Consider the following 25,534-nt stretch of genomic DNA (forward strand, 5'->3'; position numbering starts at 1 on the left):
CGTGGCTCTGCGTGTGTGTAAGAGTTCTGTGGCTCTGCGTGTGTATGTGTGTAAGAGTTCCGTGGCTCTGCGTGTGTGTCAGAGTTCCGTGGCTCTGCGTGTGTGTAAGAGTTCTGTGGCTCTGCGTGTGTATGTGTGTAAGAGTTCCGTGGCTCTGCGTGGGAAATTCTCTCCCCCTTTATGCGTCTCCCGTCTCTATACACAGAGCCCTATGAGAACATTCAGCTGCGCAGTGTGAGCGGGGGGGACACACAGGCCCAGGCCATTGTAGCCATACAGGTGGGTACCGAGCTGGGGGGTTTGGGGGTACAGGTGGGGGGCCCTGGAGACCAAGGCTCTATAGCAGTATAGTAGGGCCAGATATAGGTAGTTTGGGGGTACAGGTGGGGGGCCCTGGAGACCAAGGCTCTATAGCAGTATAGTAGGGCCAGATATAGGTAGTTTGGGGGTACAGGTGGGGGGCCCTGGAGACCAAGGCTCTATAGCAGTATAGTAGGGCCAGATATAGGTAGTTTGGGGGTACAGGTGGGGGGCCCTGGAGACCAAGGCTCTATAGCAGTATAGTAGGGCCAGATATAGGTAGTTTGGGGGTACAGGTGGGGGGCCCTGGAGACCAAGGCTCTATAGCAGTATAGTAGGGCCAGATATAGGCAGTTTGGGGGTACAGGTGGGGGGCCCTGGAGACCAAGGCACTATAGCAGTATAGTAGGGCCAGATATAGGTAGTTTGGGGGTACAGGTGGGGGGCCCTGGAGACCAAGGCTCTATAGCAGTATAGTAGGGCCAGATATAGGTAGTTTGGGGGCACAGGTGGGGGGCCCTGGAGACCAAGGCACTATAGCAGTATAGTAGGGCCAGATATAGGCAGTTTGGGGGTACAGGTGGGGGGCCCTGGAGACCAAGGCACTATAGCAGTATAGTAGGGCCAGATATAGGTAGTTTGGGGGTACAGGTGGGGGGCTCTGGAGACCAAGGCTCTATAGCAGTATAGTAGGGCCAGATATAGGTAGTTTGGGGGTACAGGTGGGGGGCCCTGGAGACCAAGGCACTATAGCAGTATAGTAGGGCCAGATATAGGTAGTTTGGGGGCACAGGTGGGGCCCTGGAGACCAAGGCACTATAGCAGTATAGTAGGGCCAGATATAGGTAGTTTGGGGGTACAGGTGGGGGGCCCTGGAGACCAAGGCTCTATAGCAGTATAGTAGGGCCAGATATAGGTAGTTTGGGGGCACAGGTGGGGGCCCTGGAGACCAAGGCACTATAGCAGTATAGTAGGGCCAGATATAGGTAGTTTGGGGGTACAGGTGGGGGGCCCTGGAGACCAAGGCTCTATAGCAGTATAGTAGGGCCAGATATAGGCAGTTTGGGGGTACAGGTGGGGGGCCCTGGAGACCAAGGCACTATAGCAGTATAGTAGGGCCAGATATAGGTAGTTTGGGGGTACAGGTGGGGGGCCCTGGAGACCAAGGGTCTATAGCAGTATAGTAGGGCCAGATATAGGTAGTTTGGGGGTACAGGTGGGGGGCCCTGGAGACCAAGGCACTATAGCAGTATAGTAGGGCCAGATATAGGCAGTTTGGGGGTACAGGTGGGGGGCCCTGGAGACCAAGGCACTATAGCAGTATAGTAGGGCCAGATATAGGTAGTTTGGGGGTACAGGTGGGGGGCCCTGGAGACCAAGGTTCTATAGCAGTATAGTAGGGCCAGATATAGGTAGTTTGGGGGTACAGGTGGGGGGCCCTGGAGACCAAGGCTTCATAGCAGTATAGTAGGGCCAGATATAGGTAGTTTGGGGGTACAGGTGGGGGGCTCTGGAGACCAAGGCTTCATAGCAGTATAGTAGGGCCAGATATAGGTAGTTTGGGGGTACAGGTGGGGGGCCCTGGAGACCAAGGCTCTATAGCAGTATAGTAGGGCCAGATATAGGTAGTTTGGGGGTTCAGGTGGGGGGCTCTGGAGACCAAGGCTCTATAGCAGTATAGTAGGGCCAGATATAGGTAGTTTGGGGGTTCAGGCTGGTCTCTGCGCATGGAACCTCACTCAGTATTTTGCCGCAGGAGTGGATGAACCAACACGCAGCAGATTTCACCGGGGATCCCGGGAACTTACAGGTGATGAACAGCCTTCTGGACAAAGTGGCCAAGGAAAACCAGGAAATCCGGCTTCTGCAGGCCGCACTGCAGGTAATTGGGATCCGTGGCACATTGTGGCTCTGTGACTGCCAGTGTGGGGGTGTCTCAGTGAATATAGGGAGCACTGGGCAGAGACCCCTAATAACACCAGCATGTTTGTCTGTAGAGGTAGCAGAACTATAAATACAGTTAATAAGCTGAGCAGTAATGGGACACGGGGGCTCTTCCCACTAGTGGCATCGGTATCATGTCATGTCAGGAAGGAAGCCATATTATATTGCAGGAAGCCCGGGCCCTTGTGTAAACCTGGCATCAGCCTTAGGGTCATCCCTCTGCCCACTGCCACGTTAGTGTGCCCATCTCTCAGCTCACCCGATCTGCAATTAGCTCCTCCCCCAAGCTGGTAAAATCCAATATGATCTCACTAAGTGCCCGTGTGGCCCTGGGCCCATACAGAACCATGGGTATAGGGGCCGCCTGGCATCCCTGGGGCAGCCAATGGTTTATCAGACCTGGACTTGCTTCATGATCCCATGAGTTGAACCCACGTTCTGTTTATTGCAGGCCCAGAAAGAAGAACTGGAAGCAATGTTAAATGTCAGCGAAGGCGAAAGGGCAACCGCCGCTCCTCTACATCACGACTTGAAGCAAGAGAACGTGAGGCTGAAGGAGGCCCTGCTGAAGGAAGAGACAGGCCACCTCTCTGCCCAAGAGGAACTGCAGGCCCTGAGAGAGAAGATGGAGGCCATGGAAGGGAGTACGGTGGGGAAGGAGGCTCTAACGACAGAGAACTCAAAGCTGAAAGAAGAGCTGGCCTCCTCCCAACAGCAGATCGGAGGCTTTCTCTCTCAGAAGGAGACCCTGGTGGCAGAGTCACAGATGCTCCGCCAAGAACTAGACAAGCAGAGACTCTTGGTGGCCTCCATCAGACAAGACCTGGAGAACCTGAACACCCAGATGGCAAGTTCTCAACCCGAGGATGAGCAGCAACTGCACGGAAAGATCTCCGACATGAGCAGCCGCCTGGCCCTGGAGCTCCAACGGTCGGAGACTTGGGAGAAGAAGTACGACGAGCATTCCCAGAGGAGGAAGCAACAAGTCAAAGATGAGAGGAGAGAGCAGGGCCATAAAGAGTGGAAGAAGGGGGAAAAATTACGGAGGCCTGAGGCGTCCAATGGGGAGTTCAGCAAACCCACACATGACTCTAAGCACTGGAAAGATCAGGGCAGGGAGTCTCAGCATGAAGAGTGGAAGAGGAAGAAGATTGAAGAGCAAGAGCATAGGAGGGAGGAGAAGAAATACCGGCCATGGGAGAGAGAGCAGCGGGGCAAACAGAGAGACCCCCAACAGCACCCCCACGACACCTCCGAGAGGGAATGGAAGGAAAAGCATCACCGGCATCAGGAAGAGACAGGGGGCAGTTTCCACCCTCGCAAAGGCCAGAAAGACTACAAGAGCCTCAAGGAGGAGGAGAACAGCCAACGACGAGAGCAAGAAGAGCGGTCACATGGGAAGGACTCTCACCACCGGCACCACGACCACAACAAATTCTGGAAGAAGATGTCGGATCACCAGTACCGGATCCCCGAAGGCTGCTCGGGGGTGGAAGAGTGTGCCAGGAAGGACGGCATCGATCTCTTCAACGTAGAACTGAAACCAGTGCAGAGGCAGCAGCTGGAAGAGGTGCTCCAGAGCTACCTGGCCAAGGTGGGTCTCTCCAAGGCCCTCCCAGAGCTCCTCCCACTTCTGGACGGCTTCTTCGATGGGCCGCTATTCTCCCACCACAAGATCCGCTTTCGGGACTTCGTGGACGACATGGAAGATTTCCTGGAGGACTTGGCGAGGAAGGAGACTGGGGACGACGATATCGTCGATGACTTTGAGAGATACGTCTACGCCAGCTTCTTCGGAGATGCCGCTCTGAGCAAGAAGAGGTAAGTGGTGGTGTTGGCAGGGCACTTACTCCTACCTTGGTTCCCTTGCTACAGCCCCACACACGCACAGCCAATCATCTGCTGCAATAGCGCCCCAGCAAAGCCTGCCCCATACATAGTGATACCCCACTGGGGGGGAGTGGGTGCCTCTCAGTGCAGGATGAGGGGAGAATTTCTTGCAGTTCCTCTAATAACGTCTCGTAGGACTCAATAAATTCCTTTTCTAGATCGGCTGCCAAAGATCCCAAGAAGAACCGCCCCGAAGCTGAAAATAACCCCAAACCCCACCATAAAGGGCAAGAGAGACGTGAGGGGGAACACAAGCGGAGGCCGCCCAAATCCGCGTATCCCGAGGGGGAAGCCCACCACAAGTACCACAAAGACCACCAGAAGCCCGGAGAACAGTTCCACTATGATAAAAACCAATCAGGCAAAGCTCGTTATGGGGGCAACAAGGAACCTTATCCTCATGGGAACAAAGGCCACGGGGGATCCACTGACGAGGGGCACAAACCCCACTATGAGAAGCAAGTTCACCCCCCCGATTATTCCCACAAGGACTATAAACATGGGGAGAAGGAGGGGTGGCACCATGAGAAGTACCCCAAGGGTGATAAACCGGCGTGGAGCCAGGGCAAAGACTATGGGCACAAAGACCACTCCTACCCACACAAGCAGTACCACCATTATGAGAAGCACGGGGAGCGAGCCCAGCAGCACCCCCAAAGCCATAAGCCGTGGAAAGAGCACGGCCCCCCTCCTGCCCCGTACTACAGGCAGGGGGAATGGTCTGGCCGCAGGCAGGAGGACCCCCCCCGGGGCAAGGATGGGCGGTACCACGACAAGCACCACGAGCACTGGAGGGATGAGAAGCAGCACGGCAGGGAGGGATAGGGCGCGGCTGGTTAAAGGGCAAGCTATACCTTAGGGTGGGGGGCCCCACAGCAGCGCTTTGTGCCTCTCTCTCTGGACTTTAGGGAGGGAGCTCACACGTGGGGCACCCACTGCCCGACCCCTTGTGCCTTAGCCGCCATTCCTTCTATGGGAATAAACCACTAACTAATAGGGGGGACCTTCTGTACAGCCCTGGCACAGGGTAGGTGCCCTAATACGGCTGGAACACTGGGTGGGGGTCAACTCCATTGTCAGAATGTAGGGGGGGTGCTGCCCTCCTGTGTGCCCAATGGTGCCACTTCCTTCTCCCCCTAAACCTTTAGTCCCTCCCCCAGTGCCTTTATATTGGTATTGTGCCAGCCAATCACAATCAGCTGTGTCTTTATACCCATGATGGTGTTACCCCTGTGTAATGTATAATAATGTGCCCCCCCCGGTGGTCTGTTCCACCATGGGAAACCCTGTAGGGCCCCGGGGCCCGCTGTCTCCGGAGCAAGAGGAAAAGCACTTCCATTTAATAGATTGGGAATGTCAGGTAGGGCCCCTGGGCACATTGTGGGCGGGACAAGCGGGGGCCACTTATTGGTGGGAGGCGGGACATGTAACGTGTGCATTTGTGTTATAGTTATACTGCCGGGTACCGCTTTGTGCCAACCCTGTGCCCATCTGCCCCCTGTCTGCAGCGCCGGGGGCATCTCTCCCTGAGTGTCGTGTTACTGATTTCCTTTAACCCCCAGCGCTGGGATACTGCCCCCCGGCAGGGCAATTAATAAAGTAGCGACGAATTGAGTGTGGATTTCCCTGAGTCCTGTCCCTTTATTTCTCACTATATATAAATATATAAGGGGGGGTCACTATATATAAATATATAAGGGGGGGCAGTAATGAAATAGAGAAAGTACAGGGAAGAGCGACTAAGCTGATAAAGGGAATGGGCTCAGTTATGGGGAAAGGCTGGCCCAGTTGGGATTGGTTACACTGGGGGGGGGGCAGTTAAGGGGGGGGGCACTATATATAAATATATAAGGGGGGGCAGTAATGAAATAGAGAAAGTACAGGGAAGAGCGACTAAGCTGATAAAGGGAATGGGCTCAGTTATGGGGAAAGGCTGGCCCAGTTGGGATTGGTTACACTGGGGGGGGGCAGTTAAGGGGGGGGTCACTATATATAAATATATAAGGGGGGGCAGTAATGAAATAGAGAAAGTACAGGGAAGAGCGACTAAGCTGATAAGGGAATGGGCTCAGTTATGGGGAAAGGCTGGCCCAGTTGGGATTGGTTACACTGGGGGGGGGGGGGGCAGTTAAGGGGGGGCACTATATATAAATATATAAGGGGGGGCAGTAATGAAATAGAGAAAGTACAGGGAAGAGCGACTAAGCTGATAAAGGGAATGGGCTCAGTTATGGGGAAAGGCTGGCCCAGTTGGGATTGGTTACACTGGGGGGGGGGCAGTTAAGGGGGGGGGCACTATATATAAATATATAAGGGGGGGCAGTAATGAAATAGAGAAAGTACAGGGAAGAGCGACTAAGCTGATAAAGGGAATGGGCTCAGTTATGGGGAAAGGCTGGCCCAGTTGGGATTGGTTACACTGGGGGGGGGCAGTTAAGGGGGGGGTCACTATATATAATATATAAGGGGGGGCAGTAATGAATAGAGAAAGTACAGGGAAGAGCGACTAAGCTGATAAAGGGAATGGGCTCAGTTATGGGGAAAGGCTGGCCCAGTTGGGATTGGTTACACTGGGGGGGGGGGGGGGGCAGTTAAGGGGGGGGCACTATATATAAATATATAAGGGGGGGCAGTAATGAAATAGAGAAAGTACAGGGAAGAGCGACTAAGCTGATAAAGGGAATGGGCTCAGTTATGGGGAAAGGCTGGCCCAGTTGGGATTGGTTACACTGGGGGGGGGGGGGCAGTTAAGGGGGGGGGCACTATATATAATAATATAAGGGGGGGCCAGTAATGAAATAGAGAAAGTACAGGGAAGAGCGACTAAGCTGATAAAGGGAATGGGCTCAGTTATGGGGAAAGGCTGGCCCAGTTGGGATTGGTTACACCTGGGGGGGGGGCAGTTAAGGGGGGGGGTCCACTATATATAAATATATAAGGGGGGGCAGTAATGAAATAGAGAAAGTACAGGGAAGAGCGACTAAGCTGATAAAGGGAATGGGCTCAGTTATGGGGAAAGGCTGGGCCCAGTTGGGATTGGTTACACTGGGGGGGGGGGGGGCAGTTTAAGGGGGGGGCACTATATATAAATATATAAGGGGGGGGGGCAGTAATGAATAGAGAAAGTACAGGGAAGAGCGACTAAGCTGATAAAGGGAATGGGCTCAGTTATGGGGAAAGGCTGGCCCAGTTGGGATTGGTTACACTGGGGGGGGGGCAGTTAAGGGGGGGGGTCACTATATATAAATATATAAGGGGGGGCAGTAATGAAATAGAGAAAGTACAGGGAAGAGCGACTAAGCTGATAAAGGGAATGGGCTCAGTTATGGGAAAGGCTGGCCCCAGTTGGGATTGGTTACACTGGGGGAGGGGGGCAGTTAAGGGGGGGGGGTTCACTATATATAAATATATAAGGGGGGCAGTAATGAAATAGAGAAAGTACAGGGAAGAGCGACTAAGCTGATAAAGGGAATGGGCTCAGTTATGGGGAAAGGCTGGCCCAGTTGGGATTGGTTACACTGGGGGGGGGCGGCAGTTAAGGGGGGGGGCACTATATATAAATATATAAGGGGGGGCAGTAATGAAATAGAGAAAGTACAGGGAAGAGCGACTAAAGCTGATAAAGGGAATGGGCTCAGTTATGGGGAAGGCTTGGCCCAGTTGGGATGGTTACACTGGGGGGGGGCAGTTAAGGGGGGGGTCACTATATATAAATATATAAGGGGGGGGCAGTAATGAAATAGAGAAAGTTACAGGAAGAGCGACTAAGCTGATAAAGGGAATGGGCTCAGTTATGGGGAAAGGCTGGCCCAGTTGGGATTGGTTACACTGGGGGGGCGGGGGGGGGGCAGTTAAGGGGGGGGGCACTATATATAAATATATAAGGGGGGGGCAGTAATGAAATAGAGAAAGTACAGGAAGAGCGACTAAGCTGAATAAAGGGAATGGCTCAGTTATGGGGAAAGGCTGGCCCAGTTGGGATTGGTTACACTGGGGGGGGGGCAGTTAAGGGGGGGGCACTATATATAAATATATAAGGGGGGGCAGTAATGAAATAGAGAAAGTACAGGGAAGAGCGACTAAGCTGATAAAGGAATGGGCTCAGTTATGGGGAAAGGCTGGCCCAGTTGGGATTGGTTACACTGGGGAAGGGGCAGTAAGGGGGGGGGGGGGTCACTATATATAAATATATAAGGGGGGGGGCAGTAATGAAATAGAGAAAGTACAGGGAAGAGCGACTAAGCTGATAAAGGGAATGGGCTCAGTTATGGGGAAAGGCTGGCCCAGTTGGGATTGGTTCACTGGGGGAGGGGGGCAGTAAGGGGGGGGGGCACTATATATAAATATATAAGGGGGGGCAGTAATGAAATAGAGAAAGTACAGGGAAGAGCGACTAAGCTGATAAAGGGAATGGGCTCAGTTATGGGGAAAGGCTGGCCCAGTTGGGATTGGTTACACTGGGGGGGGGGGCAGTTAAGGGGGGGGGCACTATATATAAATATATAAGGGGGGCAGTAATGAAATAGAGAAAGTACAGGGAAGAGCGACTAAGCTGATAAAGGGAATGGGCTCAGTTATGGGGAAAGGCTGGCCCAGTTGGGATTGGTTACACTGGGGAGGGGGCAGTTAAGGGGGGGGTCACTATATATAAATATATAAGGGGGGGCAGTAATGAAATAGAGAAAGTACAGGGAAGAGCGACTAAGCTGATAAAGGGAATGGGCTCAGTTATGGGGAAAGGCTGGCCCAGTTGGGATTGGTTACACTGGGGGGGGCAGTTAAGGGGGGGTCACTATATATAAATATATAAGGGGGGGGGCAGTTGGGATGAGGGAGGGGAGTGAATGTACAGTTGGGGGGTGGGAGAGAGTGGGGGGCACAGTAACATAGGGTGCTAGTGTCAGGGTGCCCTGAGGTTTCGGGATCACATACAGCACCCATATCCCCATGTTGCACCCAGTGTCGGGGGGGGGGGGGTGCCGGGGCTCACAGTAACTGACAGTATTGGGGGGACAGGGGACACCCTGGTACCTAGAGGCGGGGCCTGCAGAGATGGGTGTGTCCCAGGGAAAGGGTCTGAGGAAATAACCTCTCCCAGTGAGTGGGAGAATAAAGTGAGTGAGTCAGTGAGTGAGACTCAGGGAAGAGCAGCCCAGTGAGTGGGAGAATAAAGTGAGTGAGTGAGTCAGTGAGTGAGTGAGTCGGTGAGTGAGTCAGTGAGTGAGACTCAGCCCAGTGAGTGGGAGAATACAGTGAGTGAGTGAGTGAGTCAGTGAGTGAGTGAGTCAGTGAGTGAGTCAGTGAGTGAGTCAGTGAGTCAGTGAGTGAGTCGGTGAGTGAGTCAGTGAGTGAGACTCAGCCCAGTGAGTGGGAGAATACAGTGAGTGAGTGAGTGAGTGAGTCAGTCAGTCAGTGAGTGAGTGAGTGAGTCGGTGAGTGAGTCAGTGAGTGAGACTCAGCCCAGTGAGTGGGAGAATACAGTGAGTGAGTGAGTCAGTGAGTGAGTGAGTGAGTGAGTCGGTGAGTGAGTGAGTGAGTCAGTGAGTGAGTGAGTGAGTCAGTGAGTGAGTGAGTGAGTGAGTCAGTGAGTGAGTGTGTCAGTGAGTGAGTCAGTGAGTGAGACTCAGCCCAGTGAGTGGGAGAATACAGTGAGTGAGTGAGTGAGTGAGACTCAGGGAAGAGCAGCCCAGTGAGTGGGAGAATAAAGTGAGTGAAGGCAGTGAGTGAGACTCAGGGAAGAGCAGCCCAGTGAGTGGGAGAATAAAGTGAGTGAGTGAGTGAGACTCAGCCCAGTGAGTGGGAGAATACAGTGAGTGAGTGAGTGAGACTCAGGGAAGAGCAGCCCAGTGAGTGGGAGAATAAAGTGAGTGAGACTCAGCCCAGTGAGTGGGAGAATACAGTGAGTGAGTGAGTGAGACTCAGCCCAGTGAGTGGGAGAATACAGTGAGTGAGTCAGTGAGTGAGACTCAGGGAAGAGCAGCCCAGTGAGTGGGAGAATAAAGTGAGTGAGTGAGACTAAGCCCAGTGAGTGGGAGAATACAGTGAGTGAGTGAGTGAGACTCAGCCCAGTGAGTGGGAGAATACAGTGAGTGAGTCAGTGAGTGAGACTCAGGGAAGAGCAGCCAAGTGAGTGGGAGAATAAAGTGAGTGAGTGAGACTAAGCCCAGTGAGTGGGAGAATACAGTGAGTGAGTGAGTGAGTGAGACTCAGCCCAGTGAGTGGGAGAATACAGTGAGTGAGTCAGTGAGTGAGACTCAGCCCAGTGAGTGGATACAGTGAGTGAGTCAGTGAGTGAGTGAGTGGGTGAGTGAGTCAGTGAGTGAGTCAGTGAGTGAGTGAGTCAGTGAGTGAGACTCAGCCCAGTGAGTGGGAGAATAGAGTGAGTGAGTGAGTCAGTGAGTGAGTGAGTGAGTGAGTCGGTGAGTGAGTCAGTGAGTGAGACTCAGCCCAGTGAGTGGGAGAATAGAGTGAGTGAGTGAGTCAGTGAGTGAGACTCAGCCCAGTGAGTGGGAGAATACAGTGAGTGAGTGAGTGAGTCGGTGAGTGAGTCAGTGAGTGAGACTCAGCCCAGTGAGTGGGAGAATACAGTGAGTGAGTGAGTGAGTGAGTCAGTGAGTGAGTGAGTCAGTGAGTGAGTGAGTGAGTCAGTGAGTGAGTCAGTGAGTGAGTCGGTGAGTGAGTCAGTGAGTGAGACTCAGCCCAGTGAGTGGGAGAATACAGTGAGTGAGTGAGTCAGTGAGTGAGTGAGTGAGTGAGTCAGTGAGTGAGTCAGTGAGTGAGTGAGTCAGTGAGTGAGTGAGTGAGTCGGTGAGTGAGTCAGTGAGTGAGACTCAGCCCAGTGAGTGGGAGAATACAGTGAGTGAGTGAGTGAGTCAGTGAGTGAGTCAGTGAGTGAGTGAGACAGTGAGTGAGTGAGTGAGTCAATGAGTGAGTCAGTGAGTGAGACTCAGCCCAGTGAGTGGGAGAATACAGTGAGTGAGTGAGTGAGTCAGTGAGTGAGTGAGTCAGTGAGTGAGTCAGTGAGTGAGTCAGTGAGTGAGACTCAGCCCAGTGAGTGGGAGAATACAGTGAGTGAGTGAGTGAGTCAGTGAGTGAGTGAGTCAGTGAGTGAGTGAGTGAGTGAGTGAGTCAGTGAGTGAGTGAGTCAGTGAGTGAGTGAGTGAGTCGGTGAGTGAGTCAGTGAGTGAGACTCAGCCCAGTGAGTGGGAGAATACAGTGAGTGAGTGAGTGAGTGAGTCAGTGAGTGAGTCAGTGAGTGAGTGAGTCAGTGAGTGAGTCAGTGAGTGAGTGAGTGAGTAAGTGAGTGAGTGAGTGAGTCAGTGAGTGAGTGAGTCAGTGAGTGAGACTCAGCCCAGTGAGTGGGAGAATACAGTGAGTGAGTGAGTCAGTGAGTCAGTGAGTGAGTGAGTCAGTGAGTCAGTGAGTGAGTCAGTGAGTGAGTGAGTAAGTGAGTGAGTAAGTAAGTGAGTGAGTGAGTGAGTCAGTGAGTGAGTGAGTCAGTGAGTCAGTGAGTGAGTGAGTCAGTGAGTGAGTCAGTGAGTGAGTGACTGAGTGTGTCAGTGAGTAAGTGAGTGAGTGAGTAAGTGAGTGAGTGAGTCAGTGAGTGAGTCAGTGAGTGAGTCAGTGAGTGAGTGAGTCAGTGAGTGTGTCAGTGAGTGAGTGAGTCAGTGAGTGTGTCAGTGAGTGAGTGAGTCAGTGAGTGAGTCAGTGAGTGAGTCAGTGAGTGAGTGAGTCAGTGAGTGTGTCAGTGAGTGAGTGAGTCAGTGAGTGAGTCAGTGAGTGAGTCAGTGAGTGAGTGAGTCAGTGAGTGTGTCAGTGAGTGAGTGAGTCAGTGAGTGAGTCAGTGAGTGAGTGACTGAGTGTGTCAGTGAGTAAGTGAGTGAGTGAGTAAGTGAGTGAGTGAGTCAGTGAGTGAGTCAGTGAGTGAGTGAGTCAGTGAGTGAGTGAGTCAGTGAGTGTGTCAGTGAGTGTGTCAGTGAGTGAGTGAGTCAGTGAGTGAGTCAGTGAGTGTGTCAGTGAGTGAGTGAGTCAGTGAGTGAGTCAGTGAGTGAGTCAGTGAGTGAGTGAGTCAGTGAGTGAGTGAGTGAGTCAGTGAGTGAGTGAGTGAGTGAGTGAGTGAGTGAGTGAGTGAGTGAGTGAGTGAGTGAGTGAGTGAGTGAGTGAGTGAGTGAGTGAGTGAGTGAGTGAGTGAGTGAGTGAGTGAGTGAGTGAGTGAGTGAGTGAGTGAGTCAGTGAGTGAGTGAGTCAGTGAGTGAGTGAGTGAGTGAGTCAGTGAGTGAGTGAGTGAGTCAGTGAGTGAGTGAGTGAGTGAGTGAGTGAGTCAGTGAGTGAGTCAGTGAGTGAGTGAGTCAGTGAGTGAGTCAGTGAGTGAGTGAGTGAGTCAGTGAGTGAGTGAGTGAGTCAGTGAGTGAGTGAGTGAGTGAGTGAGTCAGTGAGTGAGTGAGTGAGTGAGTGAGTGAGTGAGTGAGTCAGTGAGTGAGTGAGTGAGTCAGTGAGTCAGTGAGTGAGTGAGTGAGTGAGTGAGTGAGTGAGTGAGTGAGTGAGTGAGTGAGTGAGTGAGTCAGTGAGTGAGTGAGTCAGTGAGTGAGTCAGTGAGTGAGTCAGTGAGTGAGTGAGTGAGTGAGTCAGTGAGTGAGTGAGTGAGTCAGTGAGTGAGTGAGTGAGTGAGTGAGTGAGTGAGTGAGACTCAGGGAAGTCAGTGAGTAGGGAAAGAGCTATGGGAGGAGCAAACACAATAGAGGGCGGGAGTGGGCGTGTATATGCAAAAGAGCTATACGATCGCGGCGTGTCATTGGTGTATTTCATTTAAGTGGGCCGTGCCTGTAGCGAGTAGGCGTGGTTACACTGACTTTTTCATTTAAAGTTAAGCGATAACTTGTGGGCGTGCCTACAACAAACAGGCAAGGCCTGCGATTGGCTATCAGGCGGCGAGCATGCGCAGTTAGTGTGAGCACTACTCGTGGTCTGACAGTGGGGAGGGGGCGGGACTGCTGCTGGTGGGCGTTGTCAGGCCGATGCGGTAAAGCGATTGGTGGAACATCCGGAGAGTAACGATTCGTACCCACCCACCGTGTCCCTATTGGCTGAATGAGAGGGAGAAGTGACAGGGAATGCGCAGAGCGGCATGGGCTCCCCTCGGCTGGTTCTGCTCTTCAGCGGGAAGAGAAAATCCGGGAAAGATCATGTGACCAACTCCCTGCAGCTCCGGTACGGGATGGGGGGGGATAGTGGGGGGAGATTGGGGGGCAGCTGGGGCTGGGGTGCTGGGGGACTGGGGCTGGGGGGCTGGGGTATTGGTACTGGGGCTGGGGTACTGGGGCTGGGGGACTGGGACTGGGGGACTGGGACTGGGGGACTGGGACTGGGGGACTGGGACTGGGACTGGGGGACTGGGACTGGGGGACTGGGACTGGGGCTGGGGTTCTGGGGCTGGGGTACTGGGGCTGGGGGACTGGGGGACTGGGGCTGGGGTACTGGGGGGCCTGATGCCCCTGTGTGTGTCCCTGTAGGTTGGGCAGTGACATCTGTGCCATTTTGCGCCTCTCTGCGCCCCTGAAGGAACAGTTTGCGCTGGTGAGTGTTACACTGGGATTGGGGATTGGGGGGCCCCACTCACTGCTTCATGGGGATTGGGGGGGTCCCACTCACTGCTTCATGGGGATTGGGGGGGTCCCACTCACTGCTTCATGGGGATTGGGGGGGTCCCACTCACTGCTTAATGGGGATTGGGGGGGTCCCACTCACTGCTTAATGGGGATTGGGGGGCCCCACTCACTGCTTCATGGGGATTGGGGGGGTCCCACTCACTGCTTCATGGGGATTGGGGGGGTCCCACTCACTGCTTCATGGGGATTGGGGGGGTCCCACTCACTGCTTCATGGGGATTGGGGGGGTCCCACTCACTGCTTCATGGGGATTGGGGGGGTCCCACTCACTGCTTCATGGGGATTGGGGGGGCCCACTCACTGCTTCATGGGGATTGGGGGGATCCCACTCACTGCTTCATGGGGATTGGGGGGCCGGGGGGTCCCACTCACTGCTTAATGGAACCTCCTTCCCCAGGAGCGGGGTCTGGACTATGAGCGCTTACTGGGGGCCACTGAGTATAAGGAGGGGTTCCGCGCCGACATGATCCGCTGGGGAGAGGAGAAACGCCGAGCCGACCCGGGATTCTTCTGCCGCATCATTGTGCGTGGGGTCTGCCAGCCTGTGTGGGTAAGGGGCCACCTGTGTGGGTAAGGGCCTGTGTGGGTACCTGTGTGGGTAAGGGCCTGTGTGGGTACCTGTGTGGGTAAGGGGCCACCTGTGTGGGTAAGGGCCTGTGTGGGTAAGGGCCTGTGTGGGTACCTGTGTGGGTAAGGGCCTGTGTGGGTACCTGTGTGGGTAAGGGCCTGTGTGGGTACCTGTGTGGGTAAGGGGCCCGGGGTCGGTGTGGGTAAGGGGCCTGTGTGGTACCTGTGTGGGTAAGGGGCCACCTGTGTGGGTAAGGGGCCACCTGTGTGGGTAAGGGGCCACCTGTGTGGGTAAGGGCCTGTGTGGGTACCTGTGTGGGTAAGGGGTAAGGGCCTGTGTGGGTACCTGTGTGGGTAAGGGGTAAGGGCCTGTGTGGGTACCTGTGTGGGTAAGGGGTAAGGGCCTGTGTGGGTACCTGTGTGGGTAAGGGGTAAGGGCCTGTGTGGGTACCTGTGTGGGTAAGGGGCTCGGGGTCGGTGTGGGTAAGGGGCCTGTGTGGTACCTGTATGGGTAAGGGGCCACCTGTGTGGGTAAGGGGCCACCTGTGTGGGTAAGGGCCTGTGTGGGTACCTGTGTGGGTAAGGGGCCCGTGTGGTACTTGTGTGGGTAAGGGGCCCGGGGCCCAGTGGGTATGATGTTCAGCTTGTGCATGAGGCTCAGTTGTACTACTGATTGCAAGCTCTATGGGTTCCTATGTCACATGTATGTAAAGAACTAATAGTTCATCCCTGCCCCACAGAGCTTACAGTCTAAGTTGCGTTGCGTGACAGCCATGATTGTGTGCCCAAGGGCCTAGAGCGCTCACACACTTGGGCTGAACCTTCTCTCTCCCTGTAGATTATCAGTGACGCTCGGCGCAGGTCGGATGTGGATTGGTTCCGCTCAGAATATGGCGCCGTTCTGCAGACGGTCCGGGTTGTGGCGTCGGAGGAGACCAGAAGAGGCAGAGGATGGGTCTATACACCAGGTGGGGCTTTATAATAAGGTTCTGTTGGTACCGGTCCCTTTGTGCCCCGGAGCTCAGTGTGTGACCCTCTCACATCTCTCAATTCAGAGGTGGACGGCGCCGAGTCGGAGTGCGGTTTGGACCGGGGAGTGGACTTTGATTGGATCATCACCAACGACGGAGACAGCGTTTCTCTAGAGCAGCAACTTAGCAACCTGACGGGCTTTATTCATAGCAAGTTGGGGGCATGAAGTGACCGGGGCAGGGGGGGTTCTGTTGGGCCCACCAGAACCTTTATTCATAGCAAGTTGGGGGCATGAAGTGACCGGGGCAGGGGGGGTTCTGTTGGGCCCACCAGAACCTTTATTCATAGCAAGTTGGGGGCATGAAGTGACCGGGGCAGGGGGGGGTTCTGTTGGGCCCACCAGAACCTTTATTCATAGCAAGTTGGGGGCATGAAGTGACCGGGGCAGGGGGGGTTCTGTTGGGCCCACCAGAACCTTTATTCATAGCAAGTTGGGGGCATGAAGTGACCGGGGCAGGGGGGGTTCTGTTGGGCCCACCAGAACCTTTATTCATAGCAAGTTGGAGGCATGAAGTGACTGGGGCAGGGGGGTTCTGTTGGGCCCACCAGAACCTTTATTCATAGCAAGTTGGGGGCATGAAGTGACTGGGGCAGGGGGGGTTCTGTTGGGCCCACCAGAACCTTTATTCATAGCAAGTTGGGGGCATGAAGTGACCGGGGCAGGGGGGGTTCTGTTGGGCCCACCAGAACCTTTATTCATAGCAAGTTGGGGGCATGAAGTGACCGGGGCAGGGGGGGTTCTGTTGGGCCCACCAGAACCTTTATTCATAGCAAGTTGGGGGCATGAAGTGACCGGGGCAGGGGGGGTTCTGTTGGGCCCACCAGAACCTTTATTCATAGCAAGTTGGGGGCATGAAGTGACCGGGGCAGGGGGGGTTCTGTTGGGCCCACCAGAACCAAGATTGCTAGAATTCTTCTCAAGCAGCTGGCACTTTGCCCCATCCTCCCTGCCCCGGGGCATTGGGCACCGGCATGAAACACCCTATGTAGGAATGCCAGGGCTGTGCTGGGTAGTTTGGTGCCCAATGTGCCCAGGTAGGTGCCATATGGGGGGACAATGTGTATCAGGTGCTATGAGCCCCCCTAACAGTAAGGTGACCCCAGAAAATGACATATTCCAAAAAAAACCCATGCATTTATCTCACTGTCCAATGGACCTTGTGCTGCTCCTTATATCGACCAATCAGAAGGGATGGTTCCAGGGGGCGGGGTTACCAGACTGTCAATCTCTGGAATAACTGTGATGATGATGATGATACCTAAGGAATTGTTCTGGGCTGGAAAGTCCATTTAATTACAACAGGCAATAAATGGTTCCTGGCGGGTCCCACGTGACGGGAAAACCCAGCACCGCAGTCGGTTTGGACCTGGTTCTGATTCTGTTGGATTACGTGTCCATTTACTCCGCTGAATGACTTCCCAGTGGGTATTATCTCTAAGGGGCGTTGCTATGGGTCGGTACCGCTGGGGGATACTGAGGGGTGCAGGGGGTCTCGGCCAATGGCGCGGGGGGTATGGGCCTTAGCGCTGTTAGTAAAGCCCACGCCAGGCAGGGGAAGGGCAGGATGTGCCAGCGGGGGGCACTGACAGGGGAGGAGGACGTTCTGCCACTGGGCCTGGGGGTCTCTCTGGTTCCGCCTTGGAAGACCCGATGATAAAAGATCACTTGCAGATCCAGGGAACGGTTCCGGACTGTAAGCCTAATTGCTTTTATGGCCAATCAGAAGGGAACCTCCCAGCAACCTCTGCTCCCCCTCGGCCCCTACGCCCGCCCCCCCCCCCCTCAGCCTTTACACTCGGCTCCCCCCTGGCCCTTACACTCAGCTCCCATATGGCTCTTAGGCTCGGCTCCCCCCCCTGGCCCTTACACCCGGCTCCCGTATGGCTCTTACACCCGGCTCCCCCCCCGGCCCTTACGCCCGGCTCCCGTATGGCTCTTAGGCTTGGCTCCCGTATGGCTCTTAGGCTCGGCTCCCCCCCCCGCCCTTACACCCGGCTCCCGTAATGGCTCTTAGGCTCGGCTCCCCCCCCCGGCCCTTACACCCGGCTCCCGTATGGCTCTTACGCCCGGCTCCCCCCCCCGGCCCTTACACCCGGCTCCCGTATGGCTCTTAGGCTCGGCTCCCCCCCCCCCCCGGCCCTTACACCCGGCTCCCGTATGGCTCTTAGGCTCGACTCCCCCCCTGGCCCTTACAACCCGGCTCCCGTATGGCTCTTAGGCTTGGCTCCCATATGGCTCTTAGGCTCGACTCCCCCCCTGGCCCTTACACCCTGCTCCCGTATGGCTCTTAGGCTCGACTCCCCCCCTGGCCCTTACACCCGGCTCCCGTATGGCTCTTAGGCTCGGCTCCCCCCCCCTCAGCCTTTACACCCAGCTCCCGTATGGCTCTTAGGCTCGGCTCCCCCCCCCCCGGCCCTTACACCCGGCTCCCGTATGGCTCTTAGGCTCGGCTCCCCCCCCCTGGCCCTTACACCCGGCTCCCGTATGGCTCTTACGCCCGGCTCCCCCCCGGCCCTTACACCCGGCTCCCGTATGGCTCTTACACCCGGCTCCCCCGCCGGCCCTTACACCTGCTCCGTATGGCTCTTAGGCTCGGCTCCCCCCCCCCCCCCACCCCCCGGCCCTTACACCCGGCTCCCGTATGGCTTCTTAGGCTCGGCTCCCCCCCCCCCCCGGCCCTTACACCCGGCTCCCGTATGCTCTTAGGCTCGGCTCCCCCCCCGGCCCTTACACCCGGCTCCCGTATGGCTCTTAGGCTCGGCTCCCCCCCCCCCCCCGGCCCTTACACCCGGCTCCCGTATGGCTCTTAGGCTCGGCTTCCCCCCCCTGGCCCTTACACGCCGGCTCCCGTATGGCTCTTAGGCTCGGCTCCCCCCCCCGGCCCTTACACCCGGCTCCCGTATGGCTCTTAGGCTCGGCTCCCCCCACCCGGCCCTTACACCCGGCTCCCGTATGGCTCTTAGGCTCCGGCTCCCCCCCCCCCCGGCCCTTACACCCGGCTCCCGTATGGCTCTTAGGCTCGGCTCCCCCCCCCCCGGCCCTTACACCCGGCTCCCGTATGGCTCTTAGGCTCGGCTCCCCCCCGGGCCCTTACACCCGGCTCCCGTATGGCTCTTAGGCTCGGCTCCCCCCCCCGGCCCTTACACCCGGCTCCCGTATGGCTCTTAGGCTCGGCTCCCCCCCCTCAGCCTTTACACCCAGCTCCCGTATGGCTCTTAGGCTCGGCTCCCCCCCCCTGGCCCTTACATCCGGCTCCCATATGGCTCTTAGGCTCGGCTCCCCCCCCGGCCCTTACACCCGGCTCCCGTATGGCTCTTAGGCTCGGCTCCCCCCCCGGCCCTTAACACCCGGCTCCCGTATGGCTCTTAGGCTCGGCTCCCCCCTGGCCCTTACACCCGGCTCCCGTATGGCTCTTAGGCTCGGCTCCCCCCCCTGGCCCTTACACCCGGCTCCCGTATGGCTCTTAGGCTCGCTCCCCCCCCCGGCCCTTACACCCGGCTCCCGTATGGCTCTTAGGCTCGGCTCCCCCCCCCCCCGGCCCTTACACCCGGCTCCCCGTATGGCTCTTAGGCTCGGCTCCCCCCCCCCCCGGCCCTTACAGCCCCGGCTCCCGTAATGGCTCTTAGGCTCGGCTCCCCCCCCGGCCCTTACACCCGGCTCCCGTATGGCTCTTAGGCTCGGCTCCCCCCCGGCCTTACACCCGGCTCCGCGTATGGCTCTTAGGCTCGGCTTCCCCCCCCTCAGCCTTTACACCCAGCTCCCGTATGGCTCTTAGGCTCGGCTCCCCCCTGGCCCTTACATCCGGCTCCCATATGGCTCTTAGGCTCGGCTTCCCCCGCCCCGGCCTTACACCCGGCTCCCGTATGGCTCTTAGGCTCGGCTCCCCCCCCCGGCCTTACACCGGCTCCCGTATGGCTCTTAGGCTCGGCTCCCCCCTGGCCCTTACACCCGGCTCCCGTTGGCTCTTAGGCTCGGTCCCCCCCTGGCCCTTACACCCGGCTCCCGTATGGCTCTTAGGCTCGGCTCCCCCCCCCGGCCCTTACACCCCGGCTCCCGTATGGCTCTTAGGCTCGGCTCCCCCCCCCCCGGCCCTTACACCCGGCTCCCGTATGGCTCTTAGGCTCGGCTCCCCCCCCTGGCCCTTACACCCGGCTCCCGTATGGCTCTTAGGCTCGGCTCCCCCCCCTGGCCCTTACACCCGGCTCCCGTATGGCTCTTAGTCTCGGCTCCCCCCCCTGGACCTTACACCCGGCTCCCGTATGGCTCTTAGGCTCGGCTCCCCCCCTCAGCCTTTACACCCAGCTCCCGTATGGCTCTTAGGCTCGGCTCCCCCCCCCCGGCCCTTACACCCGGCTCCCGTATGGCTCTTAGGCTCGGCTCCCCCCCCCCCTGGCCCTTAACACCCGGCTCCCGTATGGCTCTTATGCCCGGCTCCCCCCCCGGCCCTTACACCCGGCTCCCGTATGGCTCTTAGGCTCGGCTCCCCCCTGGCCCTTACACCCGGCTCCCGTATGGCTCTTAGGCTCGGCTCCCCCCCCCCGGCCCTTACACCCGGCTCCCGTATGGCTCTTACACCCGGCTCCCCCCCCGGCCCTTACACCCTGCTCCCGTATGGCTCTTAGGCTCGGCTCCCCCCTGGCCCTTACACCCAGCTCCCGTATGGCTCTTAGGCTCGGCTCCCCCCCCCCCGGCCCTTACACCCGGCTCCCGTATGGCTCTTAGGCTCGGCTCCCCCCCCCCCGGCCCTTACACCCGGCTCCCGTATGGCTCTTAGGCTCGGCTCCCCCCCCCCGGCCCTTACACCCGGCTCCCGTATGGCTCTTAGGCTCGGCTCCCCCCTGGCCCTTACACCCAGCTCCCGTATGGCTCTTAGGCTCGGCTCCCCCCCCCCGGCCCTTACACCCGGCTCCCGTATGGCTCTTAGGCTCGGCTCCCCCCCCCCCCGGCCCTTACACCCGGCTCCCGTATGGCTCTTAGGCTCGGCTCCCCCCCCCGGCCCTTACACCCGGCTCCCGTATGGCTCTTAGGCTCGGCTCCCCCCCCCGGCCCTTACACCCGGCTCCCGTATGGCTCTTAGGCTCGGCTCCCCCCCCGGCCCTTACACTCGGCTCCCGTATGGCTCTTAGGCTCGGCTCCCCCCCCGGCCCTTACAACCCGGCTCCCGTATGGCTCTTAGGCTCGGCTCCCCCCCCCCTGGCCCTTACACCCGGCTCCCGTATGGCTCTTAGGCTCGGCTCCCCCCCTCAGCCTTTACACCCGGCTCCCGTATGGCTCTTAGGCTCGGCTCCCCTCCCTGGCCCTTACACCCGGCTCCCATATGGCTCTTAGGCTCGGCTCCCCCCCCTGGCCCTTACACCCGGCTCCCGTATGGCTCTTAGGCTCGGCTCCCGTATGGCTCTTAGGCTCGGCTCCCCCCCTGGCCCTTACACCCGGCTCCCATATGGCTCTTAGGCTCGGCTCCCCCCTGGCCCTTACACCCGGCTCCCGTATGGCTCTTAGGCTCGGCTCCCCCCCCTGGACCTTACACCCGGCTCCCGTATGGCTCTTAGGCTTGGCTCCCGTATGGCTCTTAGGCTCGGCTCCCCCCCCTGGCCCTTACACCCGGCTCCCGTATGGCTCTTAGGCTTGGCTCCCGTATGGCTCTTAGGCTCGGCTCCCCCCCCCCTGGCCCTTACACCCAGCTCCCGTATGGCTCTTAGGCTCGGCTCCCCCCTGGCCCTTACACCCGGCTCCCATATGGCTCTTAGGCTCGGCTCCCCCCCCGGCCCTTACACCCGGCTCCCGTATGGCTCTTAGGCTCGGCTCCCCCCCCCCCGGCCCTTACACCCGGCTCCTGTATGGCTCTTAGGCTCGGCTCCCCCCCCGGGCCCTTACACCCGGCTCCCATATGGCTCTTAGGCTCGGCTCCCCCCCCCTGGCCCTTACACCCGGCTCCCGTATGGCTCTTACACCCGGCTCCCGTATGGCTCTTAGGCTCGGCTCCTCCCCCCCCCGGCCCTTATACCCGGCTCCCGTATGGCTCTTAGGCTCGGCTCCCCCCCCCGGCCCTTACACTCGGCTCCCGTATGGCTCTTAGGCTCGGCTCCCCCCCCCGGCCCTTACACCCGGCTCCCGTATGGCTCTTAGGCTCGGCTCCCCCCCCTGGCCCTTACAACCCGGCTCCCGTATGGCTCTTAGGGCTCGGCTCCCCCCCCTCAGCCTTTACACCCGGCTCCCGTATGGCTCTTAGGCTCGGCTCCCCCCCCTGGCCCTTACACCCGGCTCCCATATGGCTCTTAGGCTCGGCTCCCCCCCCTGGCCCTTACACCCGGCTCCCATATGGCTCTTAGGCTCGGCTCCCCCCTGGCCCTTACACCCGGCTCCCATATGGCTCTTAGGCTCGGCTCCCCCCCCTGGCCCTTACACCCGGCTCCCGTATGGCTCTTAGGCTCGGCTCCCCCCCGGCCCTTACACCCGGCTCCCATATGGCTCTTAGGCTCGGCTCCCCCCCGGCCCTTACACCCGGCTCCCGTATGGCTCTTAGGCTTGGCTCCCGTATGACTCTTAGGCTCGGCTCCCCCCCGGCCCTTACACCCGGCTCCCGTATGGCTCTTAGGCTTGGCTCCCGTATGGCTCTTAGGCTCGGCTCCCCCCTGGCCCTTACACCCGGCTCCCATATGGCTCTTAGGCTCGGCTCCCCCCCCGGCCCTTACACCCGGCTCCCGTATGGCTCTTAGGCTCGGCTCCCCCCCCCCCCCCGGCCCTTACACCCTGCTCCTGTATGGCTCTTACGCTCGGCTCCCCCCCTGGCCCTTACACCCGGCTCCCGTATGGCTCTTACACCCGGCTCCCGTATGGCTCTTAGGCTCGGCTCCCCCCCCTGGCCCTTACACCCGGCTCCCGTATGGCTCTTAGGCTCGGCTCCCCCCCCTGGCCCTTACACCCGGCTCCCGTATGGCTCTTACACCCGGCTGCCGTATGGCTCTTAGGCTCGGCTCCCCACCCTGGCCCTTACACCCGGCTCCCGTATGGCTCTTAGGCTCGGCTCCCCCCCCCGGCCCTTACACCCGGCTCCCGTATGGCTCTTAGGCTTGGCTCCCCCCCCTGGCGGTTTCCTGGGGTTTTGTAACCGTGACAAGTAGCTGCTACTAAGTAGCTCCGTGTGCCTTCCCCCAAAGGCTTCCCACACACTGGGTGCAGTTATGGCCTGGTGGTGGCGCCGCGGGGTTGGGTGCCCGGCCCGGTGGCTCAGTAGCCAGACAGGCAGCAGGAAGTGCCCGCCATATAACTACGAACTCACTGGGTTACCGACACTTTACGTGGATTTGTTTCATTGTACAAAAACATTTTTGTCTTCACTGAGCATGATGGGATTTGTACCTTAATGGGGGGCGGGGCTGAGCTGCCACTCCCCTCACCTGTACTGAATGGGGAGTTATAAATAAACACTCCCTGGGCTGCAGATCTCCCCTCATGCACTGAAACTTTCATTTATGCACTTTAGGGGGAGGAGTCAGATATGTGGGTGGGGGGCCATGACAGGGGCCCCTGCCCCCCCCCCCAGTCTGACCCTGCCCCCATGCCCCTCCCTGCTGGATCTTTGGGCCACACTGAATGGACTTGGGAAAGAGCTGTGGGACATGGGAATCAGGTACTTCAGCAAGGTGAGGCTCTCAGTCTAACTGGCATGACTGGGGTTAATATGTTTAGTGGGCATTTTTTGCAGTGACCTGGCACATCCGGGGTTAATAAGTTCACAATCCATTTCCGCAGTGATCTTACGTTCAAGTGTGATACGTTCCTGGTCCATTTCTGCAGCAATCTCAATGGCATGCCTGGGGTTAATATCCCAATTATACACTTTGGTAGCAGTCTTGTCGGTATGTCTGGGGTTAATGTGCTCCGACGGCGGCACAAGGCGGAACAGCGAGCAGCGAGTATAAATGACTCGTAAGCAGGTTCTAAAACCAGCCCGACACTAGCCAAGAGCCACTACATAAGTAGCCCAAAAATATCCCAATACACGCAATGAAAAAAAATTCTAAAAAATAAAAGTATGTATGGGAAACCTGCCTTTATAAAGTGTATAATCCCTGCCCAGTTACTGGGATGGCTGGTAATTCCCTCTGGGCCCAGTTACTGGGATGGCTGGTAATTCCCTCTGGGCCCAGTTACTGGGATGGCCGGTAATTCCCTCTGTGCCCAGTTACTGGGATGGCTGATAATTCCCTCTGTGCCCAGTTACTGGGATGGCTGATAATTCCCTCTGTGCCCAGTTACTGGGATGGCTGATAATTCCCTCTGGGCCCAGTTACTGGGATGGCTGATAATTCCCTCTGTGCCCAGTTACTGGGATGGCTGGTAATTCCCTCTGGGCCCAGTTACTGGGATGGCTGGTAATTCCCTCTGTGCCCAGTTACTGGGATGGCTGGTAATTCCCTCTGTGCCCAGTTACTGGGATGGCTGATAATTCCCCTCTGTGCCCAGTTACTGGGATGGCTGGTAATTCCTCTGGGCCCAGTTACTGGGATGGCTGATAATTCCCTCTGTGCCCAGTTACTGGATGGCTGATAATTCCCTCTGTGCCCAGTTACTGGGATGGCTGGTAATTCCTCTGTGCCCAGTTACTGGGATGGCTGGTAATTCCCTCTGTGCCCAGTTACTGGGATGGCTGATAATTCCCTCTGGGCCCAGTTACTGGGATGGCTGATAATTCCCTCTGTGCCCAGTTACTGGGATGGCTGGTAATTCCCTCTGTGCCCAGTTACTGGGATGGCTGATAATTCCCTCTGGGCCCAGTTACTGGGATGGCTGGTAATTCCCTCTGTGCCCAGTTACTGGGATGGCTGGTAATTCCCTCTGGGCCCAGTTACTGGGATGGCTGATAATTCCCTCTGGGCCCAGTTACTGGATGGCTGGTAATTCCCTCTGTGCCCAGTTACTGGGATGGCTGGTAATTCCCTCTGGGCCCAGTTACTGGGATGGCTGATAATTCCCTCTGGGCCCAGTTACTGGGATGGCTGGTAATTCCCTCTGGGCCCAGTTACTGGGATGGCTGGTAATTCCCTCTGGGCCCAGTTACTGGGATGGCTGATAATTCCCTCTGGGCCCAGTTACTGGGATGGCTGATAATTCCCTCTGGGCCCAGTTACTGGGATGGCTGATAATTCCCTCTGTGCCCAGTTACTGGGACGGCTGATAATTCCCTCTGTGCCCAGTTACTGGGATGGCTGGTAATTCCCTCTGTGCCCAGTTACTGGGATGGCTGGTAATTCCCTCTGTGCCCAGTTACTGGGATGGCTGATAATTCCCTCTGGGCCCAGTTACTGGGATGGCTGGTAATTCCCTCTGGGCCCAGTTACTGGGACGGCTGATAATTCCCTCTGGGCCCAGTTACTGGGATGGCTGATAATTCCCCCTGTGCCCAGTTACTGGGATGGCTGATAATTCCCTCTGGGCCCAGTTACTGGGATGGCTGATAATTCCCTCTGGGCCCAGTTACTGGGACGGCTGATAATTCCCTCTGGGCCCAGTTACTGGGATGGCTGATAATTCCCCCTGTGCCCAGTTACTGGGATGGCTGATAATTCCCTCTGGGCCCAGTTACTGGGATGGCTGGTAATTCCCTCTGGGCCCAGTTACTGGGATGGCTGGTAATTCCCTCTGGGCCCAGTTACTGGGATGGCTGGTAATTCCCTCTGGGCCCAGTTACTGGGATGGCTGGTAATTCCCTCTGTGCCCAGTTACTGGGATGGCTGGTAATTCCCTCTGTGCCCAGTTACTGGGATGGCTGGTAATTCCCTCTGGGCCCAGTTACTGGGATGGCTGATAATTCCCTCTGGGCCCAGTTACTGGGATGGCTGGTAATTCCCTCTGTGCCCAGTTACTGGGATGGCTGGTAATTCCCTCTGTGCCCAGTCCAGCTGGGAAGTCACTACAGAAATGGATTCAGAATGTTGCATTAACCCCAGACATGATATACATATGGGTGCGCTGAACTACAACTCCCAGCAGCCCCAAGAGATTCTGCAGAAAGTAACAAATGGCAGCCCCCCCACATCCCAGTAGAAGATAATGATACCGCCCCATACCCTATAGAGCAGGGCGTAGAACTGACAGGTTGAATCTATACTGTCCAACTGCATTCTGGGTATTG

General features: G+C 57.3%; 2 protein-coding genes across 8 annotated transcripts in view; both read left to right on the forward strand.

Annotated features, from left to right (window-relative positions):
* pbxip1 (PBX homeobox interacting protein 1) overlaps positions 1 to 5,755 on the forward strand; it is a 32,006-nt gene extending 26,251 nt beyond the window's left edge. For 5 of the 6 annotated variants that reach the window (XM_031891264.1, XM_031891267.1, XM_031891265.1 and 2 more), the window contains 4 exons: positions 206 to 279; positions 2,057 to 2,182; positions 2,696 to 4,065; positions 4,293 to 5,755. In XM_031891264.1, coding sequence (XP_031747124.1) covers positions 206 to 279; positions 2,057 to 2,182; positions 2,696 to 4,065; positions 4,293 to 4,959 — 2,237 coding nt within the window. In that variant the 3' untranslated portion in view covers positions 4,960 to 5,755. Of the gene's footprint in view, positions 1 to 205; positions 280 to 2,056; positions 2,183 to 2,695; positions 4,066 to 4,269 lie in introns of all 6 variants that reach the window. The other variant, XM_031891269.1, reaches the window with a different exon arrangement.
* A 7,426-nt stretch (positions 5,756 to 13,181) lies between these two features.
* Positions 13,182 to 16,778, forward strand: pmvk (phosphomevalonate kinase). 2 transcript variants are annotated; one of them, XM_031891903.1, is made up of 6 exons: positions 13,182 to 13,341; positions 13,644 to 13,707; positions 14,197 to 14,349; positions 15,205 to 15,334; positions 15,422 to 15,552; positions 15,622 to 16,778. In XM_031891903.1, exons 1-6 carry the CDS (start codon positions 13,259 to 13,261, stop codon positions 15,631 to 15,633), a joined length of 573 nt encoding a protein of 190 aa, XP_031747763.1. In that variant the 5' UTR covers positions 13,182 to 13,258; the 3' UTR covers positions 15,634 to 16,778. The 2 variants fall into 2 exon arrangements, with proteins under 2 accessions (XP_031747763.1, XP_031747762.1); XM_031891902.1 differs by having other exon boundaries at positions 13,186 to 13,341; positions 15,422 to 16,778.
* Positions 16,779 to 25,534: the final 8,756 nt, after the last annotated feature.

Source organism: Xenopus tropicalis, chromosome 8, assembly GCF_000004195.4.
Source record: "Xenopus tropicalis strain Nigerian chromosome 8, UCB_Xtro_10.0, whole genome shotgun sequence".
NCBI lineage: Eukaryota > Metazoa > Chordata > Amphibia > Anura > Pipidae > Xenopus > Xenopus tropicalis.

Excerpts from the sequence above, each read along its gene's own strand:
- pmvk (XM_031891903.1), top strand. The coding sequence starts at position 13,259 with ATGGGCTCCCCTCGGCTGGTTCTGCTCTTCAGCGGGAAGAGAAAATCC. Across the intron at positions 13,708-14,196 it reads TGAAGGAACAGTTTGCGCTG|GAGCGGGGTCTGGACTATGA; the intron begins GTGAGTGTTACA and ends CTCCTTCCCCAG. Across the intron at positions 15,335-15,421 it reads AGGATGGGTCTATACACCAG|AGGTGGACGGCGCCGAGTCG; the intron begins GTGGGGCTTTAT and ends CTCTCAATTCAG.